This window comes from Blastomyces gilchristii (assembly GCF_000003855.2).
Source record: "Blastomyces gilchristii SLH14081 genomic scaffold supercont1.5, whole genome shotgun sequence".
NCBI lineage: Eukaryota > Fungi > Ascomycota > Eurotiomycetes > Onygenales > Ajellomycetaceae > Blastomyces > Blastomyces gilchristii.
Genome location: NW_003101678.1, coordinates 231,255 through 252,322, shown reverse-complemented (window position 1 = coordinate 252,322; position 21,068 = coordinate 231,255). Strand labels below are relative to the sequence as shown.

At 44.6% G+C, this 21,068-nt stretch overlaps 4 protein-coding genes across 5 annotated transcripts; 2 read left to right on the top strand and 2 right to left on the bottom strand.

Moving 5' to 3' along the window:
- Positions 1-1,611: 1,611 nt before the first annotated feature.
- Positions 1,612-5,481, bottom strand: BDBG_03186 (ubiquitin-protein ligase E3 C; the record flags this gene model as incomplete). The annotated part of the gene is made up of 3 exons (XM_002625976.2): positions 1,612-2,307; positions 2,425-3,451; positions 3,512-5,481. The coding sequence occupies 3 exons, from the start codon at positions 5,479-5,481 to the stop codon at positions 1,612-1,614; spliced, it is 3,693 nt and encodes a 1,230-aa protein (XP_002626022.1).
- Positions 5,482-5,858: 377 nt separating this feature from the next.
- Positions 5,859-10,416, bottom strand: BDBG_03185. Of its 2 annotated transcripts, none has more exons than XM_002625975.2 (3): positions 8,174-10,416; positions 7,000-8,014; positions 5,859-6,821 (listed from the first exon to the last, which is right to left on the bottom strand). In XM_002625975.2, exons 2-3 carry the CDS (start codon positions 7,183-7,185, stop codon positions 6,510-6,512), a joined length of 498 nt encoding a protein of 165 aa, XP_002626021.1. In that variant the 5' UTR covers positions 7,186-8,014; positions 8,174-10,416; the 3' UTR covers positions 5,859-6,509. The 2 variants fall into 2 exon arrangements, with proteins under 2 accessions (XP_002626021.1, XP_031577583.1); XM_031721146.1 differs by having other exon boundaries at positions 7,000-8,064; positions 8,969-10,416.
- Positions 7,000-11,889, top strand: BDBG_03184 (small nucleolar ribonucleoprotein complex subunit Utp14). The gene is made up of 2 exons (XM_002625974.2): positions 7,000-10,345; positions 10,461-11,889. The coding sequence occupies exons 1-2, from the start codon at positions 7,511-7,513 to the stop codon at positions 10,641-10,643; spliced, it is 3,018 nt and encodes a 1,005-aa protein (XP_002626020.1). The 5' UTR covers positions 7,000-7,510; the 3' UTR covers positions 10,644-11,889.
- A 2,215-nt stretch (positions 11,890-14,104) lies between these two features.
- BDBG_03183 (endo-1,3(4)-beta-glucanase) lies at positions 14,105-17,244 on the top strand (the record flags this gene model as incomplete). Its single annotated transcript, XM_002625973.2, has 6 exons — positions 14,105-14,299; positions 14,387-14,914; positions 14,969-16,699; positions 16,764-16,825; positions 16,883-17,142; positions 17,222-17,244. The coding sequence occupies 6 exons, from the start codon at positions 14,105-14,107 to the stop codon at positions 17,242-17,244; spliced, it is 2,799 nt and encodes a 932-aa protein (XP_002626019.1).
- Between the last annotated feature and the right edge of the window lie 3,824 nt (positions 17,245-21,068).

The following is a 21,068-nucleotide window of genomic DNA, read 5'->3' as shown; positions in this document are numbered from 1 at the left end:
GTCCATGTGGTAGAAGCGAACAGAGATGTTATGCGAACGGGATTCAGAATGTAATCACAGAACAAAAGGAATGCTAACCTCCATATCTCAGCCGTGCTTTGGAGGGTGAAATCTAGTAGTAGGAAAGACAGTTTGATTCTTAGCAGTGTACGAATCACGGAGTATGAGATCGCTAAACTGCTCGTGCCTTGCGACCCATCCGTAGAATCGCCATAGGGTCCATGTCATTTGATGCACAATCTCAATGGCACTCGTTAGTTATACAAAGGTCTCTCTTTTCTCTCCCCATTCCTTGCCTATAACTATTTTGAAGAATGATGCTCGCTATACCCAGTAGATATACCTACACGGATCCATGGATACATAGTCCTTGCCATGTGGTTATAGCAAAATAGAGTTTAATATCACGTGAGTAAGGAGGCTCAAAGTAAGCGCGGGTGGTGGAGTCATCCTATTGGTTGCTCTCTCCAGAGATGTCAAACTCTCATTGACTCTGTAACTTGGTATGTAGTTAACCCTAATTCTATTAAGTATCACACCCACCACCTGCCTTATGACCCTGCGTTTGTACATGTATGTACTGTACATTTAATAATTTATGTCATCTGTAGCTAGTTTGACGGAAATAGTGGAACACTGGTAGCCCCGGCCTGAAATTTGGAACACCTCAGTCCAAAGGTTAATGGTGTATTGTCCTGGCTGACTTGACCGTTGATGAATTCATTTGAAAAAGGGGGGGAGGAGGGGGAAAGGGGGGAAGCTCAAGAAATAGGAAAATAGTGTACTGTCCGATGCTTGATGTTTGATGTCTGTCTATCAGAACCAGGGGAGAGGAAGTCGCTGTGTGGGGCAGCAAATGCAGGAGAAAATGAAAAGTGGAGGAAGAAAGGTGTTGGGGGTCCCGCGGTTGATCGGCCCTTCTACCAGCAGTGCGCTGGTGGTGATCGAGCTCTTTTGCCCCAGTAGCCTACAGGTTATGAGACTGTTAAGTGTGAGCCCCGCTGTGGTCAACATGCATGGGTTCAATCCCAGAATGGACTTAAAAATTCTCAACAAATACCCTGGACATTTAACAGTGTCAAGAGACATCCCAGGAGTGTGCCCTAGAAGTCCCTTGAGCCCTAGGACTGAGTGAGTCCACTAAGAGGAGCCACTGTGGGGAGCCACTGAAGGGAGCCACTGAGAGGAAGTACTGTACTCTGTGGTAGCTGGTCCGAGGGGGGGTGTTGGGGGTCCCGCGGTTGATCAGCCCTTCTACCAGCAGTGCGCTGGTGGTGATCGAGCTCTTTTGCCCCAGTAGCCTACAAAAGGAATCAGCTCCTCTGTCATCAACTTATAGCGGGGGAAAAAAATTAAATAATTGCTTGCTCAAACAATGTTACGTTTACAAATAGCCGTCAGCAAAATCGCCACTAACTAGTCACTAGTCTCTCGTGCTAGTCTGATGTTCTAATAATGCCGTCAGGGGGAAGGACTAAAAATTGAAATGAAATGAAAGCCCAAACGCACTTCGCAGAACGATTACCCCCAGTATATATGGCGAAAGAAAATGAAAGGAAAGAAAAGTAAAATAGGACCCAAAACTACAACCCTCCACCTCAGTTGTTCAGCTTAACTCAAATCAAACCCAGCCCCCGCATTAATCGCATACATCAGTTTCTCCCTCAATGTATCCCGCCGCGTATACCGCGGTAACTTCAGCAAATTCGCACACGTACTCGTGCTGGGTAAGCGCTCCTCATCCGCGCTCGAATCGCGTATGCTAAACCGCGGATTCAAATGGCTGAATCCCAACAACGGTGCGCGGGGCGTCGACGTCACGAACTTGAGCACCTTCTGCCTGTCTGCGTTCGTCATCGCGTGTAGCACTTCCCAAAATAGTTTGATTGTGGGGTGTTCCTGGTTATCGTCGCCGATCACGTAGACGCCGCTGTAGACGGTGTTACGCCGTAGGTCGGCCACGTCGATCTCCCCCGCGTCTCCGCCGATGAGGGTTTGGAGTTCGGACTGGTTGAACATGGATAGCCAGGAGGGCTGGATGATGGTGCCGAGGCCCTGGAGGAAGGCGTTGGTTTGTAGGTAGGGCTGTGCTTGGAGACGGTGGCGGGCGATGTAGGAGATGTAGACGAGTCGGTTTTGGTTTGTCACAGGGATCTCGGAGCCGTGTGGTTTTAGGTCTCTGGTTATGCTTTCTGTGATTGTCTCGGTGGTGCCGTCAGGTTTTTCAATGGGAATGTCTATAGTATCTGTGAGAGTGAAGTTTAGAGAGAAGTCTTCGACGTCTCCAGGGTAGTTTTTTAGTTGGAGCTGCGGATGAGGAAGGGGGTTGTTAGCAAAGAGGTTCAGTAGTTTCAGTTTCAAAAATGATTCTTCCAGGGAAGCGGTTGGTTAATTGAGGGCAGCTAGAAACACAAACGGACTTACCAGTCCCTGGTACAGGCTTTCGTCGAGATCCCGCACGTCATTGAGATTAGCACGATACGAAGACTCTTTGCGCGCCGAGCTCGTCCCTCCAGTCAGGGCCCATTTCAAAAGAAAGAACCCCGCGAAGCTGACATCCACCAGAATCCCCTCATAAAGACATTTCCCGATGATACGACCTAGAAACTCGTACCGCTTCAATAATTCTTTAACCTCTGCATTCATGGTGACGCTTCTGTCGGGAATTCCCTGTCGCCGAAGCTCAGCCTTTCGCTGTTCTATGAGTGTAGGGTTCGGGTACAATAGGTGCTGATCGTTTTCGATAAAAAGGCTGGAGGCACCCGATGGATTGAAGGCGTCATTAATCACGCTCGTGAGAAATTCCTTGGTGACACCACCACCATCGATTCCTGCTTCTGGCGTGCCAAATTTGTCGATAAATGAAATCTGTATCGGTTCCTTCAAACCGTCCCCTAGCTCGTAGAACTGTTCGAACGCGTCCTGGAACAGCGATTCTCGTCTTATGTTCGCATGATGCTTGTTCAAGATGTCATGTCCCATGGGCCTACCGTCACTGCCCAATCCCATCAGGCTATGAGCAACAGATAAGCGCCAGGAGTCGGGGTCGATATACCCCCTTCTTCTCTGAACTTGGTCTCTAAAGATAAACTCCCGGAATATCTGCACACGGGTGGCGAAAGGTATGAAAAATGGTATGTTCCTCAAAATTTCCAGTCGCGGGGCAACAGCTTCGAGCTCTTTCCTCCGTGCGACTTGCTGTTGTCGCTTTCTAAGCTCTTCGATTCGGCGAAGCTGCTGAGCCCTTCCGGTCCCTATCAAGCCCCGGGAGTGGTCATAATCGTCATCCATTGTGTCATCTGGCGTCTCCTCATTGTCATCATCGTCATCGTCATCATCTTGGAGCTGATTTCTATTTTCCTCCTCAGCGACGACCGTAGGAATGAACCCTTCCATATCTAAGCGGTCGACCATAAGCCAATGGCCGTCAGGCAAAAATTTCCGCCTCGAGCTGGACAGCTAGTTAGTAAAACGTAAGCGAATTTATAGATCAAGACGAGTGAAAACTTACTCTCTTTCGTGTACCATGCGTAACAATCCCGTCACTAATCCTTTGAAATATTCTAGAGGTATGCCAGTAACGCTCATTAATGTTCCGCTCTTGGATTTTAGGGTTGAGGATTCCGGCTCTAGTTTCGTAGAACGGGTACTGAAGTAATTTCGGATGCCGCTGGGGTCAGTGGTATCTACATTCGCAGAGGTCAAATCCGCCGCATTCCAATATAGTGTGAACGCCAAGTTCTTCAAGAAAAGCGTCAAACTCTTAACATCATCAAGTGGTAAAGCACTCTCCTGTGTCCAGGAAGCATTCGAGTTTGTAGTTCTTCCTAGCGAAGGAGTGGCAGAAAAGAATTCTTCATCGTCCAAAACTTTGAGAAGAAAAGTATAAAGCTCAAGAAACAGGAGAATGATTGTCCATTCTTGATCTTGATCGCTGCTTTGTTGGACTGTTGGACTTGCGCCTTGGGAGCTAAGTGCAGAGCCTGCTTGAAGCATTGCCAGGACATCGCGCGGCTTTTGCGTTATATTTAGAAATACCTTTGTTGATCTAGATGCGTTCCAAAAGTACTTGATAGCAGGCAATCGACCAGACGCTGAACCCCCATCTACTCCTGTTTCCATCGCGGAACCTAAGTAAAGCCACATGCGTATTTCGTCACCTCTCTTGGGAAATGCTCTTAAAAGCGTTAGCGCATAGGCTGCTAGGGCCTTTGCATCATCCGACGCCTGTAAGTGTAGCTGAGAAGCTTTGTTAGTTGAAACCCGACTTGATGCTGCCTGGCCTAGAAGGTGTGTGATGCTGTGCTGGTCGACTAGGGTGAGGAGCTGGTTTCGAACGAACGGAGGAAGAAGCCTAGCCTGGGACTTTTCCTCGCCATCAAGCCGACGAGATATGTCACCAGAAACTGGACCGAGTAGGCCGGACACGACCTTAACAAACAAAGTCTCTGGAGCCTGCTTGACCACACCATTACCCTGAGCGTGTCGATGGAAGAAGATGAAATAGGAGAGCAGCCACAATCGTTTGTCCACATCCGTTGACTGGAGAAAGAAATCTGCGAACGGTAGGATATGTGAATCTATCGCGGAAGCCAGAAGTTTATAGTTTATCCCAGTGGCTAGGTCACCTAGCGCTCCAAGATGGCGGTCAAGAGACGGAATTGTTAAGAAGACTCGTCCGAACCACCCATAAGCATCGAGAGTTTCCGATGTGATCGGTTGAAGGAGGGCGAGTACGCTTTTCACCACCATGTCTCTGGTTTGACTAGTATTCAATGGGGAGGACTGGAGGTTGAGAGCTATGGCAGCTAGAGCAGAATAATACTGTTCAGCCTGTCGAGTCATCTGAGTGGGTATCAAGGTAGACAGAAACGATATAAGCTGGAGGAGATCGTTAACCAACGATAGAGATGGTATCGACGAGGGTATTATGGCAAGGAACTGAAGTGCAACTCCTCCGAGGCGGCCAAGTGTGAGCGGCCATTCTCCGTCAGGCTGCAGAACCGGAGCCTCTTCCAGAGTCATTTGGAAAGATTTTGCAAAATATGATAGCCGGGACCAGTCATCCTGATCCTTAATCGAAACAAAACGCAACAGTTTCCTAAGTTGAGACAAGCAATCCGTAGGATTTGTGTAGGGCCGCAGCGAACCCATCCACACTGGGGCTCCTACATCCGAACCGGGGATGACATCGGAGCCTCTATTTCGTTCCACATTATCCCACTCTATTCTCCAAGCATCTTTGATTGCTTTTCGGGCCTTGTATCCTCTCCATGTCCGTTGTAGAATGCGGCTTGCCTGCAAGCGCTCTCTGTCTAGTCGTCGCTGGCGGCGTTCCTGCTGGGCGAGGGCGAGGGTTGCCTGCGGGCCCTGGCCGGCGGAGCCATGACGTCCGGAAGAGTGTGTAGAAGGGATAGTTGGCCTGTTTGAGAGGTTGACCTGCCGTGGTCGTCGCGCCTTTCCAGTAAATGACTGGAACATGGTTGTTGTGAAAGCTGTTGTAGAGGGGAGGAGAGGGGAGAGCAGGAAACCTAGTCGAGAGGAATATATTTAGATGCTGAGTGGTGGCGGGGAATAGCGCAGGACCATGCGGCAAAAGTGACCCATGCTTCAGAGAGTTGGGCCTTAGCTGGACATGTTCATGCTCATAAAGAAAACGGAAATATTTGTGGTGGCGTTGGTCTCGCGGCGATGGGGTTGCAAATTCGAGAATCTCGGATGTTGAAGGTATTTAGTGTGTTGGTCGGAAACGTCATCGGCCTAAATCGTGCATATTTAATCTGCATTTGCTGACAACAACACATATGTCACCCTCTGAAATGTATACAACGCAATGTATTGGTAGGAGAACATAGTGATAGTGAACTTCTATGATATAGATTTGTTGTAAAGGAAAAATTATCTTGGTAGTCCTCGAAGGAGTACAGTTCCAGAACGTAGATTTTCGTTTGCCAGGCTGTAAATCCATCCCCATTGCAACTCAAACTGTCGATAGATTTTTATACATGCTCATTTTCCAGTTTATACTGATATTGTTTGCCTACAGTAAGTACGTAAAAGGCATACCAGCCAAAATCCTCGCGACTATAATAGAGACTGATACCTTGAAATCTTTTCAATCAAAAACGCACAAAGTTGTGCACAGAGCCCCATAAGCATATCCCCAGGGAGATGGGGAAATAGAAATGGAACACTTTCTCCCTTATTTTTCATGTATATAAACCCAGTAGCCCATTTCGCCTGAAACCTCTAACGACAGAAAAATGAACAATGTAAAATGGATATTGTACATGACGCAAACAAAACCAGGATCTTATCTGCAAAGACTGACTGAAAGAAGGGCGAGACCAAGTGAAATGTCCAAATAAATAACCCCCAATATCCCCCCAGTACCCAAGAGCGGGACTAGCGGACCGTCTGCGAATGGTCAATCGTACGGAAGCGAACGAGAGTCGCATGAGGGTTGATGTAGAGACGCCAAACAACAATTAAAGCCGAACAATAAGAGTCTATGGGTCTTGCTTGCTTGGTGGGTGATGCTTGCTATTATCCATGTGTGTGCCTGGATTGGTTTTTTGCTCGGAAGTTGTTTGCTCCGCATGCTGTCCGTCTGACATGGCCGTGTCCTCTTGGCCGGACACCTCTTCTCGCCGAATCCGTTCCATTTCATCAGACTCCAGCTCGTTATTTGCGTACCAGTCATCGAGGTAGTCTTTCCCATTCATCCCCCGTGGCACCTCCACTTCCCGGTCGCCGATCATTATCGTCTGCGTGTAGTGGGTTCTGGTAGGCTCCATTCGTTTCGTCACGAAGGGAGTAAGCTATTGGGGGGGAAACCCAGTGCGAAGAAGGGATTCAAGTTAGCAATCAAGTATCATGAGGCCGCACAAAGCAGGAGATTGGTGCATTGGCGCATCGGTAGGGAGTAGGAAGAAATAGACGGGATGAAGGGGAGGGGAGGGGGTAGGGTAGGAGTGGGCGCAAACGATAGAATCAGACCTTAAATGTATCAAGTCCCTCTGGGACGACATATGTGCGCACTTTCCGCCAGTCGATAAAGTATGTGCCTTTCTTCCTGCCGAAGTAACCAACATTGCCCGTCCGGTTACCCTTGTAATAGCCTCCGCCGACTTGCTTGGTGGTCAACCGCAGCCGCGCATTCAAGCTTCTTGTAGGTTTAAACATGATCAAGACGAGGTGGGAATGGGTCCATCCAAGGTCGAATGACCAAACATAGGCCTCCAATTCGCAAACGGTCGTAATAGCGCGGATGCTGAGATATCGTGTTCCGTTCGGCGGGTGGTTTGTGTTCTTGCCCTCGTCTTTGGCTGTTCCGCGAGAAAGCTTGACTAGCGCCGATTGAGGAACCGAGAAACTTTTTTTTCTTTTGGGATATTTCGAATGCCCCAGTTATTTACGCCAAAATCACAAATAAATTTCACTTTTCCCAACACCGTCTGTTTTTCCGCGTGTTATCCTCTTCTCCCTCGGAGCGGGATTAATCATAGCTATGGCTAGACGATCTAACCAGCTCCGGTCCAAAGAGGAGCCCCGCCGCTCGAAACCGAAAGGAACGAAGAAACCATATACACGGGGCGGTCTGGATGCCTTAACAGTTGCGGAGAAACAATATCCCTCGAACTCTGGGATTCGAAAGCATCGCCTCGGGGTGGAAGAAGATGACGGCTCGAAACGGAAGAGGGGTGGTACTTCTAAATTTGACGATGAGGAGGAGTCGCACGTTCAACCTTCCAAGCGACGGAGGACGGGCGACGATGAAGACTCAGAGTCCAACGATAATTATGGAAGTGATAGCGAGGGGAATGAATGGCAGCTAGGTCGGGTCGATTCTGATGATGACAGTGAAATCGACAGTGACGAAGCCATGGGTGAGAGTGACGAGGAGAATTTCGATGGGCGTAAGGTTGGTGGGAACTCGAAGGCCAAGGCGAAGTCTACTCTGAGAAAACGGGATACCGACGACTTCGATTTATCAGAAGGTGATGGGGAAGAGCTGGATGATGACGATGATCTTGGGGAAGACGCGGTGGATCTTGCTACGGCCTGGGATATGAATGCAGAGGAGTCGGAATCAGACACGAAAGCGAAAACTAAGAAATCCAAAGCGAATTCTAAGTCTAAGATTACGGAAGAAGAAGAAGAAGAAGAAGACGATGATGATATTATTGATATAACTGGCAGCGAGGGTGAGGGGGAAGAGGATGACTCTGACGACTCTAGAGACGATGCGAGCGATGCGTCTGGGCTATCGTTTTCCGACGAAGACGATTTGAACGAGCGTGGCTTGTCAAAATTACAGAAGTTCGTCAAATCTATGGAAAATGGACAGTCCGACGACGGTCAATCGAAGCTGAAGCATCGGGCCATCACTCATGGCGCCCAACCTACGGAGTTCGGTCTCACGCCCACCAGGAAGCTTACTGTTGCCGATCTTATACCAACCATTTCCGACTCTCGCATGAAAGGGTCGCTGAAACATCTGGACGCCGTTGCCTCAACGAAGAAGAGCAAAGCCGGAATACCCGGAAAACTGCAAGCGCCTCTTGCTAAACGCCAGCAGGATCGTATCGACCGTGCGGCAGCCTACGAGAAGAGCAAAGAGACCCTTGATCGATGGATCGAAACCGTTAAAGCCAACCGAAGAGCTGACCATCTGTCATTCCCCCTTCCAGAACCGAACGCCATACAGCAGTCATCCATTACTGATGCAAAACCACTGAATGACCTTGAGAGCACTATTCAAAATATCCTTGTGGAGAGTGGCCTAGCGGATGAGAAGGATAAATCTGGGGAGGCTCGAATTCAAGAATTTGAAGAGTTACAGGCGAAAAAGCTCCCCTTGGAAGAGATACAGGCCCGTCGCGCGGAGCTACGAAAGGCTCGAGAGCTACTTTTCCGCGAGGAGGTGCGGGCTAAGCGGATTAAGAAAATTAAGAGTAAATCTTACCGTCGCGTTCATCGCAAGGAGCGGGAAAAAATGGATCTTAGAGAGCGGGAAGCTCTTATCGCTGCAGGAGTTGATGTCGATGAAGAGGATCGCGAAATGCTTGACCGCCGGAGAGCGGAAGCTCGAATGGGAGCGAAACATAGGGAAAGCAAATGGGCTAAAAGCCTTAAGCAGACTGGAAGGACTGGTTGGGATGACGAAGCACGACTGGAAATGGCGGATCTGGCTAGGCGGGAGGAGGAGCTGCAGAGCAGAATAGAAGGGAAGCGAGTTACTACGGGTCAGGAAGAGTATCTAGACTCGTCAAGTGAAGAATCTGAGAGCGACGATGATGCCGCTGAGGATGGGTTTGGGTCAGACGCTGAGACAGAACGTCTTAAGAAGAAACTCAACGAGCTCGACCAAAACGGAAATGCCACAGAAGAGCCGATGACGGGGCCACATGCAGCTTTACTGTCCATGAAATTTATGCGGAATGCTGAAGCTGCGCGGAAGGCTCAGAACGATGCTGAAATCAAAAAGCTCCGCCGCGAGATGGGCAATGGGGATGATTCACAGTCTGATAATGATATGGCAGAGATGGGCCGTCAGAAATTCGGCCAAAATGCCACCACCAATAAACCTGCTGTTACAGCTCCTCAACGACAGGAATTTGAGGAGCCAGATTCAGAAACGGACGAGAAAGTGCGCGCAATGGAGTCTGATGGAGAAGTTGAGATTAAAGTAGACGACAACAACCGTGCGCCTAAGTCTACGACACGCAACTCGCGTCCCCCTAAGAAGCAATCTAATCAAACCAATGGCCGCGCAACTAAAGATAATGATGCTGATGTCGACAATCCATGGCTCGCGCAGCCCAAGAGGAATTCAAAGAAGCAAAATGACTCATCCGACGGAGCAGCTGACATTAACTTGATCGGCAATGATGCTGTTGAAAGCGGTCCTTCTCAGTCCCTCTTGTCAGCAGAACCCAAACGAGGCAAATCGGCCAAAAAGCAAGTAGCCGTCAAATCACACGGCAAAACTGCCCCTTCTGCTGGTACCGCGGGCAGCGAAGATGAAGATGACGACGACGATAATACACGTGTACCCGTCCTTCTCAAAAATGCAGACCTCGTCAAGAAAGCCTTCGCAGGTGACGAAGTGCTGGTCGACTTTTCCAAGGAGAAACTGCAAACAATCGAGGAGGAGGGTGACCAAGTCATCGACACCACACTGCCCGGATGGGGATCGTGGGCCGGGGCGGGACTGACGAAACGCGAGAAGAAGCAGGCGAAGGCGAGACGCTCCTTCGTGACGGAGGAGGGCGTCAAGGCTGAGAAACGCAAGGATGCGAAGCTTGATCGGGTTATTGTTAATGAGAAGCGGGTGAAGAAGGTATGTAAACAGCATATGCGGACTATTTGTTTTAGCTTTTCTGGAAATATGTGAAATATGTGAAATATGGCTGGCTGGCTGGTTTGCTACAATTACTAACAATACCAAACAACAGAATACCAAATATCTCGCCTCCCAATTACCCCACCCCTTCGAATCAAGGCAGCAGTACGAACGTTCCCTCCGGCTACCCATCGGCCCCGAATGGACGACCAAGGAAACGTTCCAGAACGCCACGAAACCGCGCGTCATGCTCAAGCAGGGTGTTATCAAGCCGTTGCAGAAACCGCTGTTGTGATCTGTGGCTACAGTGCTGCGAATGAGTTTTATAAAGTTTATGTGGATTTTATTTTATTTTATCTTCTTCTTTTGGTTGGTGTTGAAATAGAGAATCTGCCACCTGTTATATACATCGTTGTCTATTTGTAGGAAGGAGTGGTCTTTTTTCTTACATAGTATTTTCATTTCTACTTGGCATATCCGCCGATGAGAATGTCCATGCTACTTATGTGCACAGGGGAAAGAGAAAAGAAATAAATATGATGGGAATATTTAGTAACGACATAAATCGCGATATCCTTTCGATATGCCTTTCATTCCCATTCCCCAACCCCCCCTCCTCTTCTTCCTCAACGCAAGCCCCGATGGCACTAACTTCCAGAGATGGCAGGGAAAAAAAGAAAAAAAAAAAAAGAAAAAAAAAAGCTCACATGGTATGTTTTGTCATTCCCGTTTTAATGAAATGGGAGTACACTTCTCTTTCACCCCGTAGTACGTACGGTATTACTACATACTTTCTACTCACTCCTTTCGGCGAAGGGGTAAAATTGAGATTCACTGGTTTACTGCAACCTAACCGTAACACCTGCCTTGCGCATCGGCCCAAACAACGGAACACATACCCCTGATATAGCCTCCGGACGTTGGTAATTGTACTTGTGAATCTTGGGAAAGGTAAGAGTGGGGAACCGTGGTAGAGAGAGGGCAACGAGAGGGTAGCAAGCGCCTTTGAGTTTTTAGTAATTCCACGGGTAGAAGGCTTTAAGCCGGAAAGGGGAAAAAAATCTTCCACTTGATTTTATATGTGTATATATATATATATTTTGCCCCAAACCTGCTTGGCACAACCTGGGTTATTATCAATCTACCACATCCCATCTATGTTTTTCGAGTGTGTATGGTGATGATATCAGCTGGGACTGCTGGGACAGATATGCAATGGATAGATATGTGCAGTATGCAGAGCTGTGTGTTGTGCATCGGAGTAGCTCTTGAACTTGGTTCAACTATAACCCCGGGTTCCGTACAAGGGATGCTGCCTTACAACGGATTCCTTGGATATGGATGGGATGGAATGGTTGGATGTCGATTCATGGTCGGTTGGTGGCTGGTTTGTTTCAAAAAAACAACCTTGTCTATGGCAGTCTATAGTGACAAATTAATGATACTGATTGTATTAGCAATCAAGATCTCCTCATTGGAGGTTGATTTACTCTGTACTCTCTCATCCATCTCTGTGCTCAGAAGTCTCTATACCAGGGGGCCGCTCTATATCCAGGGGCTCTATACACAGGAGACCTCTACTCAGAGAGTCTCTATACTCAGGAGACTCTATACACCTATATCTATATTATCTGAGGATCTCTATACCCAGAGCAGGAGAGGGCTCTATCTGAGGAGATTCTACAGAATTATACTTACGTACGCAGTATGTTGAGAGATCTGTGGGGTGGAGCTCATAGTCTGAAAGCCAAGACTGACTAAACCATATACAGTAATATACTAACTACATTAGGACTAATGTAATTGATGTGTGACTATAAAATCAGTATTATGTGGAATTAAGCCTCTACAATGAAAAAAACATAAGATCCGGTCGTCGGGCCAACGGCGGGCCAACACTGTAAGCAGAGCAGAGCAGAGCAGAGAACAGTCCAGTGCGCATCAGGGAGTGGCTGAGAAGGGAGGGAGGGGTATGCGATTTGATTCTGGGGGAGAGGGTGTCATAATGTAAGGATCCTTGGAGGGTTGGATCAGTTGGATGTGGTCATGATCTGGTTGTTGTTCTGCATCCCCGATATCACAATATCACATTTGCGGCAGGTGTTCTGTTAGAGTTGGGGGGGACCTGAGTCCAGGTACTGCGTAAACTACGGAGTAAGTAGTTAAGCTTTGAGTTGGTTGGTTACAAAATGGTTAACTACTGCGTATTTAAATAGTTGAAAACGGGAAAATCAAGATTGGTCACCGGATAGCCAGTATGAACGAACATGTAGATGCAGCAACTCTTTTGTTATTCCTGCTATCCAAAGTTTTGCGTGTGTAACTAGACAAATGATATCATATCTGATAATTTAACTTATGTATGTAGTGATGTACAGCATACAGCATCAGTTAAATAGTTACACCAACAGTGGCAATATGCTCAGTTCGACAACAACCCTCAGCCTCACCTTTCTTTTTATTATATACGGGGAAATATAGCTATTAACTAACTGTTTATCTGATCTCCAACCCCCAGCCAGCTGATAATCTCGTCAGAAAGAAACCCGAGAAAGATGATCGATCCTCCGCTTTAATTTTTTAGTTGGTCTCCGGCCCACATTAACTGATTAACCATATGGCCACAGGGCAGGGAGGACCTTGGTTTCAACATCACTCGCCACGAATGATGATTGTCGAATGGATGCTTGATATATATATGCTTCCTTTTGTGATTTCATCATGCCTGCCTCGTGGTGAATGACCCCTCCCCAGTTGATATCGACGAGGGAATATATAAAGCAGGCTGGATATCCCCGATGTATCATCATACTAGCTAGCCTACACCACATATTTAGCTGATTCTGCTCTGGTGTAAACTTGGTGATTGATGAGTGTTGAAAGGTGAGCGACTCCTTTCTCCTTTCCGTTGACAATTAGGCTCATTTCATTTCTTTTGCACCCGCCGCTCTGGCATTTTGACAAATGGCCATTTATCATGACACACCGTCATATATCAAGGCCCGCGGGGCAGTTCGCTATTCTTCCTCCGTACTGTGTCTCTACAGCTTATGCTGTTGAATTTTTTATTTTATTTTTTATTTTATTTTATTTTATTTTATTTTTTTTCATTTTCCTCAGCTGTTTTTAAGCCTGTCTGTATTTGCTTTTTTCTCATCGCAGCGGAAAATGCTCGCGGCGCGGGCCTTCCCGCCTTCCCGCCTTCCGCCTTCCTCGCAGCGGATGGCGTACATCATCACTAACTAAACTACATTATTAGTGTGTGTACATACATTTGTCAATAATAAATAGCAAGGCCTCGTTCTCGCCTTCCGCCCTTGAGCCTCTTTCTGTCGCTCGCTTTGTTTTCTTTGTTTCTTTTTTTTTTTTCTTCATCTCTCTCCTTTTCCTCATCTTCACCCTCGTTTCCTCCAATTCCCTTCTGTCTTGTCCCACCCTCTTTGCGTCCTTCGTTTTTGTCTGTTGTCCAGCCCTTTTCTCGTTTGAGGCTGTTCCGCTCTCTACCACCCACCTGCACATCGGACAACAATCTGATGATTGCTACTTGGAGTGGCTACGGAGGAGGTTCACTGTTGTGTGTTCTGGTTGTCTCAGGTCTACTTTGCCCGGAGTCCTCCATGATAACAACATTCGTTCCCTATATCACCCAATCCTAACTCGTTCTTGTCCGGGCCCAAAACCATTGGCTGTGTCAGAGCTTTCCCCAGGGCCTCAAACCATACTGGCTTTCCTCCATTGAGTCTGTGTCGTCGGAAGATGACACCCTCCATGCCACTATGGCTTGTGGCCATCTTGATAATGGCCATGCTGCACTTCCCTGCAGCCCATGCTCTTCCTTGTCGGTCGAATTATCAATGTGTTGTGGATGTCGACCAAGCTGACAACCTCTCCTTTTCCCCCATAACTCAGGTACCAACAGCAACTGTAGCAGCACACGGCGATACTACCGGGGTGGGTAATCTTTTTTTTTTTTTTTTTTTTTTTTTCCCCACTGTCAACATTCTCTTGGAATATACACCTATTGACTTTGACCCTTAGATATATTTCACCCAAATGGAAAGTGACGTTCGCTCATACAGCCAACCTTTTCCAACAGATATCTCTTACATCGTGTTTGAAGACCATATTGGACTGCTTCATCCAGGCGTTCCGCACCTAGATAGCGTCCCATCTGCAGTTCTCTCGTCCAACTCAAATTGCTATTACAAAGGACATCTGTGTCCAGGCCTTCCTCACGTGGAAGAGACTCGGATCGCAAATTGGCTCCTTTCCCCGAGCACAGCTTCTTTGAACTCAGATATTTCGATCGGTATAACAATACCTCCACCTCCCCCATTCCTGGAGTCTTCTACCGCTGGCTGCTCCCCGCCATACCCGATAACAAGCTCAAAATCAAGTACTCTTGCGCCAATTGTACCTTCCCCGAGTTCCTCAACGCCAACAGCGACACCCTCCCCTAAACCGCCCTCAATGTCAGGCCAGAACATATTCGAGCCGATTAGCAGGGATCAAATCCCGCAGAATATTCCTTCAAGAGATGATCATCCTCTTAAACGGGATAATATCGTAAGTTGTGCAGCGTACCTTCAATTTTGAATTCATATTAATATTCATTTACAGTCAGATACGCCAGGGCCAGTATCTACGAACAAGTTTTATGCAAACTTCTTCATTGGTTCCCAGGCAAACTACGGGTTTGTCCAACCGTACGCAGTCGGGTGGGCTAAGGGAACTGGTTCTGTAAAAAGTTACGGCCTCACTATATCCCATACGGAAGCCAATCAGCTCGCCTTTGGCCCCAAAAACCCAAAGATTCCTGGTGAACCCGTCCAATTCTATATTAATCCAATTGGAATTCAATCCATGATTTTGTCTGCAGCTGAAATAGGAAGCTCTACCGTTTTAACTGTTTCGAAACCTCTGGCGTTCTCGGCAGAAATTATTCTCCGCCCCAACCGTGACTCAGACTCTAACATTACTTTCCCTCTGGTTCAAGGCATGGGATATGTGACTGGTGTCTACAAGGACTTACAGCCCGCGATTCAAAGTAGCGTGTTTTTCCGCCAACTTGAATCTGCACCTTCTCCAAAACTAGGTATATTTAAATATAAGGTCATTTTGGAGGATAACACAAATTGGTTGATATACGTAACGCCAGCAGACGGTGCTGATCCAAGACTGAAGTTGGAAAACAACGGCCTTATCAATGGACCAGCTGGATTCAGCGGTACGATCCAGGTTGCCAAAAATCCCAATGGCGGGCCAGGGGAGACGATTTTTGATGGGTCTGCGGGGGTGTATCCTGTGGCAGGCAATATCACAGGTTCTGTCGTCGCCCAAGACGCGACTGGGACTTACAGGTTAGCCTGGGAGAAGGGTGGGAAGGATGTTGACAGCACCCCGTTGTTAATGTTCGCCTTGCCTCACCACGTTCAATCCTTTGACAGTGAAACCCAAGGCAGGAAGGTAGATCTGGTTCTGCGAACGACCACCAAGGGAATAGCTACGGCTGTTGTAGCAGATTTATGGACTATGGTCGAGACTGATCTTCCTATAGACATGGGATTTGCCCCCTGGAACCCGGCTGGAACTAGCGCTACCCTCTCAAGGCCTGCGAAGCAAATGGTTAAAGATATAGCTCCAAATGAGCTCTCCCAAGACATACATCAGCAAACGAACCTGAATAGTATGTACTTTAGCGGGAAGGCTTTTGGGAAGTTTGCTATGGTGGTGTATGCTGTCCGCGAATTAGCACAGGATGTCCCTCTCTCGGAATCCGCCTTTGACACGTTGAAGGACGCTTTCGCAACGTTTGTTAATAACGAACAGCAATGGCCGCTTGTTTATGATAATGTGTGGAAGGGGATTGTCTCTTCTGGGACTTACGAGACTGGAGACCCGGGGCTCGATTTTGGAAATACTTTTTATAACGACCATCATTTCCACTACGGTTATTTTATCCTCTCTGCTGCCATAATTGGGAGCCTTGATCCGTCCTGGATAGATGCGAATAAGGCCTGGGTAAATGCCCTCGTCCGCGATGCTGCCAATTCAGTGTCAGACGATCCATTGTTTCCGTTTTCCAGAGGATTTGACTGGTATAATGGGCATTCCTGGGCCAAAGGCCTATTTGAGTCTATTGATGGGAAAGATCAAGAGTCTACCTCAGAGGATACTATGTTCGCATACGCCGTCAAGATGTGGGGCAAGGTTGTCAAGGACCCAAGTATGGAAGCCCGTGGCAATATGATGCTGGCCATTCTTGCACGCTCGTTAAACAATTATTTCTTGATGAAGTCCGATAACGTCAATCAACCACCGAATTTCATCGGCAATAAAGTCACTGGAATTGTCAGTATTTACTTATAAAACCCCTTTGCCCTAATATTCATATTTGAATCCTAATAGACCATAGCTTTTTGAGAACAAGGCCGATCATACGACATATTTTGGCCCTAATCTCGAATACATCCAAGGGTGAGTACAGTAACAAATACAGCTCATGTTTGAATCGCGGGCGCTTACGATATTTAGAATTCATATGCTTCCCATCATTCCGAGTTCGGCCTACACCCGCCATAAGGATTTTGTGAGAGAGGAATGGGACGCCATGTTCTCAGATAGGGCCTCTACACCCGCAAGCAAAGTTCAGGGTGGTTGGCAAGGTGTCTTATACTCTAATTTGGCTCTCATTGATCCGGACGCCTCGTGGAATTTCTTCGCGCAGGAACCCTTTGATCTCGGGAAGATTGACGGGGGAGCTTCTCGAACGTGGTATCTCGCATACGCAGCAGGTACGTTCTAAACCGAGTGTTTCTCCTGGGTTGAAATACCTACCGTTCTTTAAGGTTCATAGCTAACGTCTATTTCTAGGTTTGGGAGGCGGTCCACATTAATCAAGTTAATGTGGTGAATTTGAGTCAATCTGCATTTTACCCAGTTCGCAGTCCGTGATACATGGTATCATATTACCGGGCTTAACGATGATTACAGATATAGATATATACCGGTGCAAGTATATTCGATCTTATACTTATACACAGCGTTCATTCGCGGTAAATTTCTCTCATTTTGGCATTTCTGTTGAATTTGATAGGCGGAGCATATATTAGGCGGGTGACAAGCTGTTTGTACATGTACATGTCTCTATATTGGTAGTTTTCCGTACACTCGGACTCATTGATTCCGGATTAGTGCCTGAGCCCGCGCTGCTTTGCCTCCTGCTCACTCAGCCCTGCCTGCCTCACCTGCGACCTCACCATCCTCACCTGCAATCACCCCCTAGTCTCTCCACCAGTCACTTCAACCTCATCTTTCATTATATCTTCTCAATTTCTGCCAAGTCTATGTGATGCAAACACTCAGTGATGAAAACAGTGAGGATGATGATTGCAGATATCTTGTTCTCTTCTCACAGTTTTCTGTCTTCTTCTTTATTCTTCTTATCTGCTGCTGTATTTCTACTGAATTATCTTTTATTGAATTATCTTCTACTGAATTATCTTCTACTGAATTACCTTCTACTGAAGATATCTGCTGCTTATAATCTTTTCACAATTCTCTATTTCTATTATCTTTCTTTTCTCTATTTATAGCATTAATTTTTTTTTCTGTGTGTTATTCAAAGGTGTCTGAGTCACACGCTTCACCACGAACTCGCTCAATTTTTCGAATGAGAAACCGCCGATAGATCCGTCGAATAGCCCTCGATTATACAAGTATTTTGACCCCATCACTCACCTCATACCCCGTGTAGTGGTGGAGTTATTCAATCAAATGTGATTTGAAGCCCTCATGTGAGATTTTCCTCTATTCACCTCTACCATATCACAACCTCAGGTCAAACTGCTATACAAATTGTAAGGTGAAGAGACCTAGTTCTATGCATCAATCTTCTTGATTTTGAAAGATCTCTGGCTTTTGATTGTAGAGATATTTGAAGTAAAATCTCTGTAAAAACTCTGTCTGTTTTTGATATTTTAAATCATTAACATCAAGTCTCTTTCATGTGCTACTTATTTAAATCTAGCATACATTTAGCAGAAAAATACAGAAAAATATCTCAGCAACATTAATCAACACATAATTTATAAATAATTATAAAATCAGTTTAACTTAAAATTTTAGTTAAAAATAAAAATTTTATAATTAATTGATTTAAATCATACTTCTCTTTCAATCTGACTCTGAGATTATTGTATAATGTATAATATATTACAATATATTCAGAATTTTCATTTAAATTTCAGAATAAGCATTTTTTTGAATCAAATCTATTATTAAATTTTTATATATATGTAATATAACAGAACTGAAGCAGTGACTAATCAGTGATATTATGTAGATAGTTATGTAGATCACTAAGATAAAAGAGCTCAGTTATTATCAGTACACTGCTGATAGAAGAGTTAATTAACTCAGAACTCTTAATATCTTCTCTTAGATCAGCTATTACAGAGTATAGTACTTCTCTCAGTAACTTCTCTCAGTAACTTCTCTTAGTAACTTCTCTCAGTGAACTTACTTCTAGAGCTTATTCTTTTAAGAGCTTACTTCTAAAGCATACTTCTAGAATGTCTATTAGCACTGTTCTAAATATTTAAAGTATTTATTTAACATTTTTTTAAGTTCATTCTGAGATTGAACTCATGCATGTTAATCATAGTAAGGCTCATACTTAACAGTCTTATAATTTGTAAACTACTGAGGTAAAAGAGCTCAGTTATTATCAGTACACTACTGATAGAAAAGCTGATTAACTCAGAGCTCTTAACAAGTTATCTAGAGAAGCTGTATAAGTAAACATAACTATCTTGCTTAAATAGTGAGGTCATGAGCTACAGAGTTATTGCAAGAATATCATAGATACAGTACTTAGTATACTAAAAAGATTGTGTGAGAATTTGCAGTAACTCTTGTATATTATTATTATTATTATTATTCTTTCATTATACTTATATACAAGTGAAGCTTATAATGAGTTCTTGCGTGATATTAAATACATATCAAGTGTTAATTATATAGAAGAAAATACATGTGTTGAAATCATACTAAGATAATAAGAACATAGAAAATACAAAGAAGTGATAATTAGATACATATAATAATAACTTCTCATCTCAGAAACATAGAGTAATTTGTTGAAGTAATTTATACATCTCTGTATTTATTAGAAATCTGAGGTGCTTGAGTTCTGAATTCAATGTTATTCTCTGCAGGTTTCAAACTCACATGCCTTGATTTCTCATGCTAAGGTGCTATTAGATGACTGTATTAATTATTCAGTCACTGAGACAGTAACTCTTGTATATATTATCAGCAGAAAAAAAATGAATTACTGACTTCTTTAATGAAGAGTCAGCATCTAGCTATTCTATATAGATAATAAGTGAATATCTTTCTTCTGTTCTATAAGTAAGAATAGCTGAAGTCAGCGTGACTCAGTTGATAAGACTGGTAATCAAGACCGCACACATTAGAGATATATGAGTTCGAATCTCACTGCTGACATCTGTCACTTCTTACTTATAAAAGCTCTCATGTAGTAGAGGCTAAGTCTAATTAGTAAGGCTTAATACAGAGTAGAACTCTCTACTGCAAGCTAAGTCACTAGTTAAGTGAGATTCTGCAAACACTTATCAGAGTCAGTATAAAGTATTAATGTCTCACTATTCTACTATACATCTGTCAAGATTCTAATAATATAGAGTCAAGTCTAACATAGTGATTATATACTACTTAAGTGAGTTTCTAACTAGAGCTGTTATCAGAGCCTAGCTTTCTCTTAAATATAGAGAATGATTTTGAAAATTATCTAACTAGCAGGTCTAGACATGTATCTAAACTCTAGACAGAGTATTCTGATAGACTAGAGTCTGTAAGCTCATTATCAAGCTCTAATACTGATAGGGAAAACTGCAGTTATCAAGTCTATAATTAGTCTCTAACACAGAATAAGATTATAACAGCTGATTGATAGATCTATAAGCATCTAATAAGGCTGAGATTAGTAATTAAAAGCTTGATATGTACATTATCAAGTGAGCAGTGACAGTCACTAACTAATATCTCTGGAAATTAGTGACTGACCTGAGAGAATGAACACAGTGATTGATTAATTATAGAGAGTTAAATGTAATTAGCTTAAGATGCATTCTGCAGATAACTAGCACTTGTAGTTCTCATCTATAATTTAGCTGAAACTAGAACATGGTTATTTCAAATCTTATATATAAAGATTTAATGATAGATTTGATTCAACAGAATACTTATTCTGTAATACAAATGAAAATCCTGAGTATATTATAATGCATTGTGCATTATATAATAGTCTCAGAGTCAGATTGAAAGAGAAGTATAATTTAAATTAATTTAATATGAGATTCTTATTCTTAACTGAGATAGAAATTAAATATCTAATAAACTTTCTATCAGAAACTCAAGCAGCTATAAGAAAACAGCTGAATTCAGAAACATCTGAATATGAAGAGATGAAAATTGATTAGATATAGTCTGTTAAAACAGCTATACACTATCTTTTAATAATTTTGATTTATTATAGTCTCTCTTTACTTTACTTTTTCTTTTCTTTTTTTATTCTTTTCTATCTATCTATTTAATATGTCTATCTTTAAGACTGTGTTCTCTTTTCTTTTATCATGATATTATTAAATGATTTCGAAGTATTAGAAGATGTTAAAATACTGCAATTTGTAAACAG

What these genes read in the sequence shown, in the direction of transcription:
- BDBG_03185 (XM_002625975.2), bottom strand. Translation starts at nt 7,185, where the DNA reads ATGTTTAAACCTACAAGAAGCTTGAATGCGCGGCTGCGGTTGACCACC. An exon ending in AGGGACTTGATACATTTAAG is followed by an intron (nt 6,822 to 6,999) that starts GTCTGATTCTAT and finishes CCCCCCCAATAG; the next exon opens with CTTACTCCCTTCGTGACGAA.
- BDBG_03184 (XM_002625974.2), top strand. Translation starts at nt 7,511, where the DNA reads ATGGCTAGACGATCTAACCAGCTCCGGTCCAAAGAGGAGCCCCGCCGC. An exon ending in ATGAGAAGCGGGTGAAGAAG is followed by an intron (nt 10,346 to 10,460) that starts GTATGTAAACAG and finishes ACCAAACAACAG; the next exon opens with AATACCAAATATCTCGCCTC.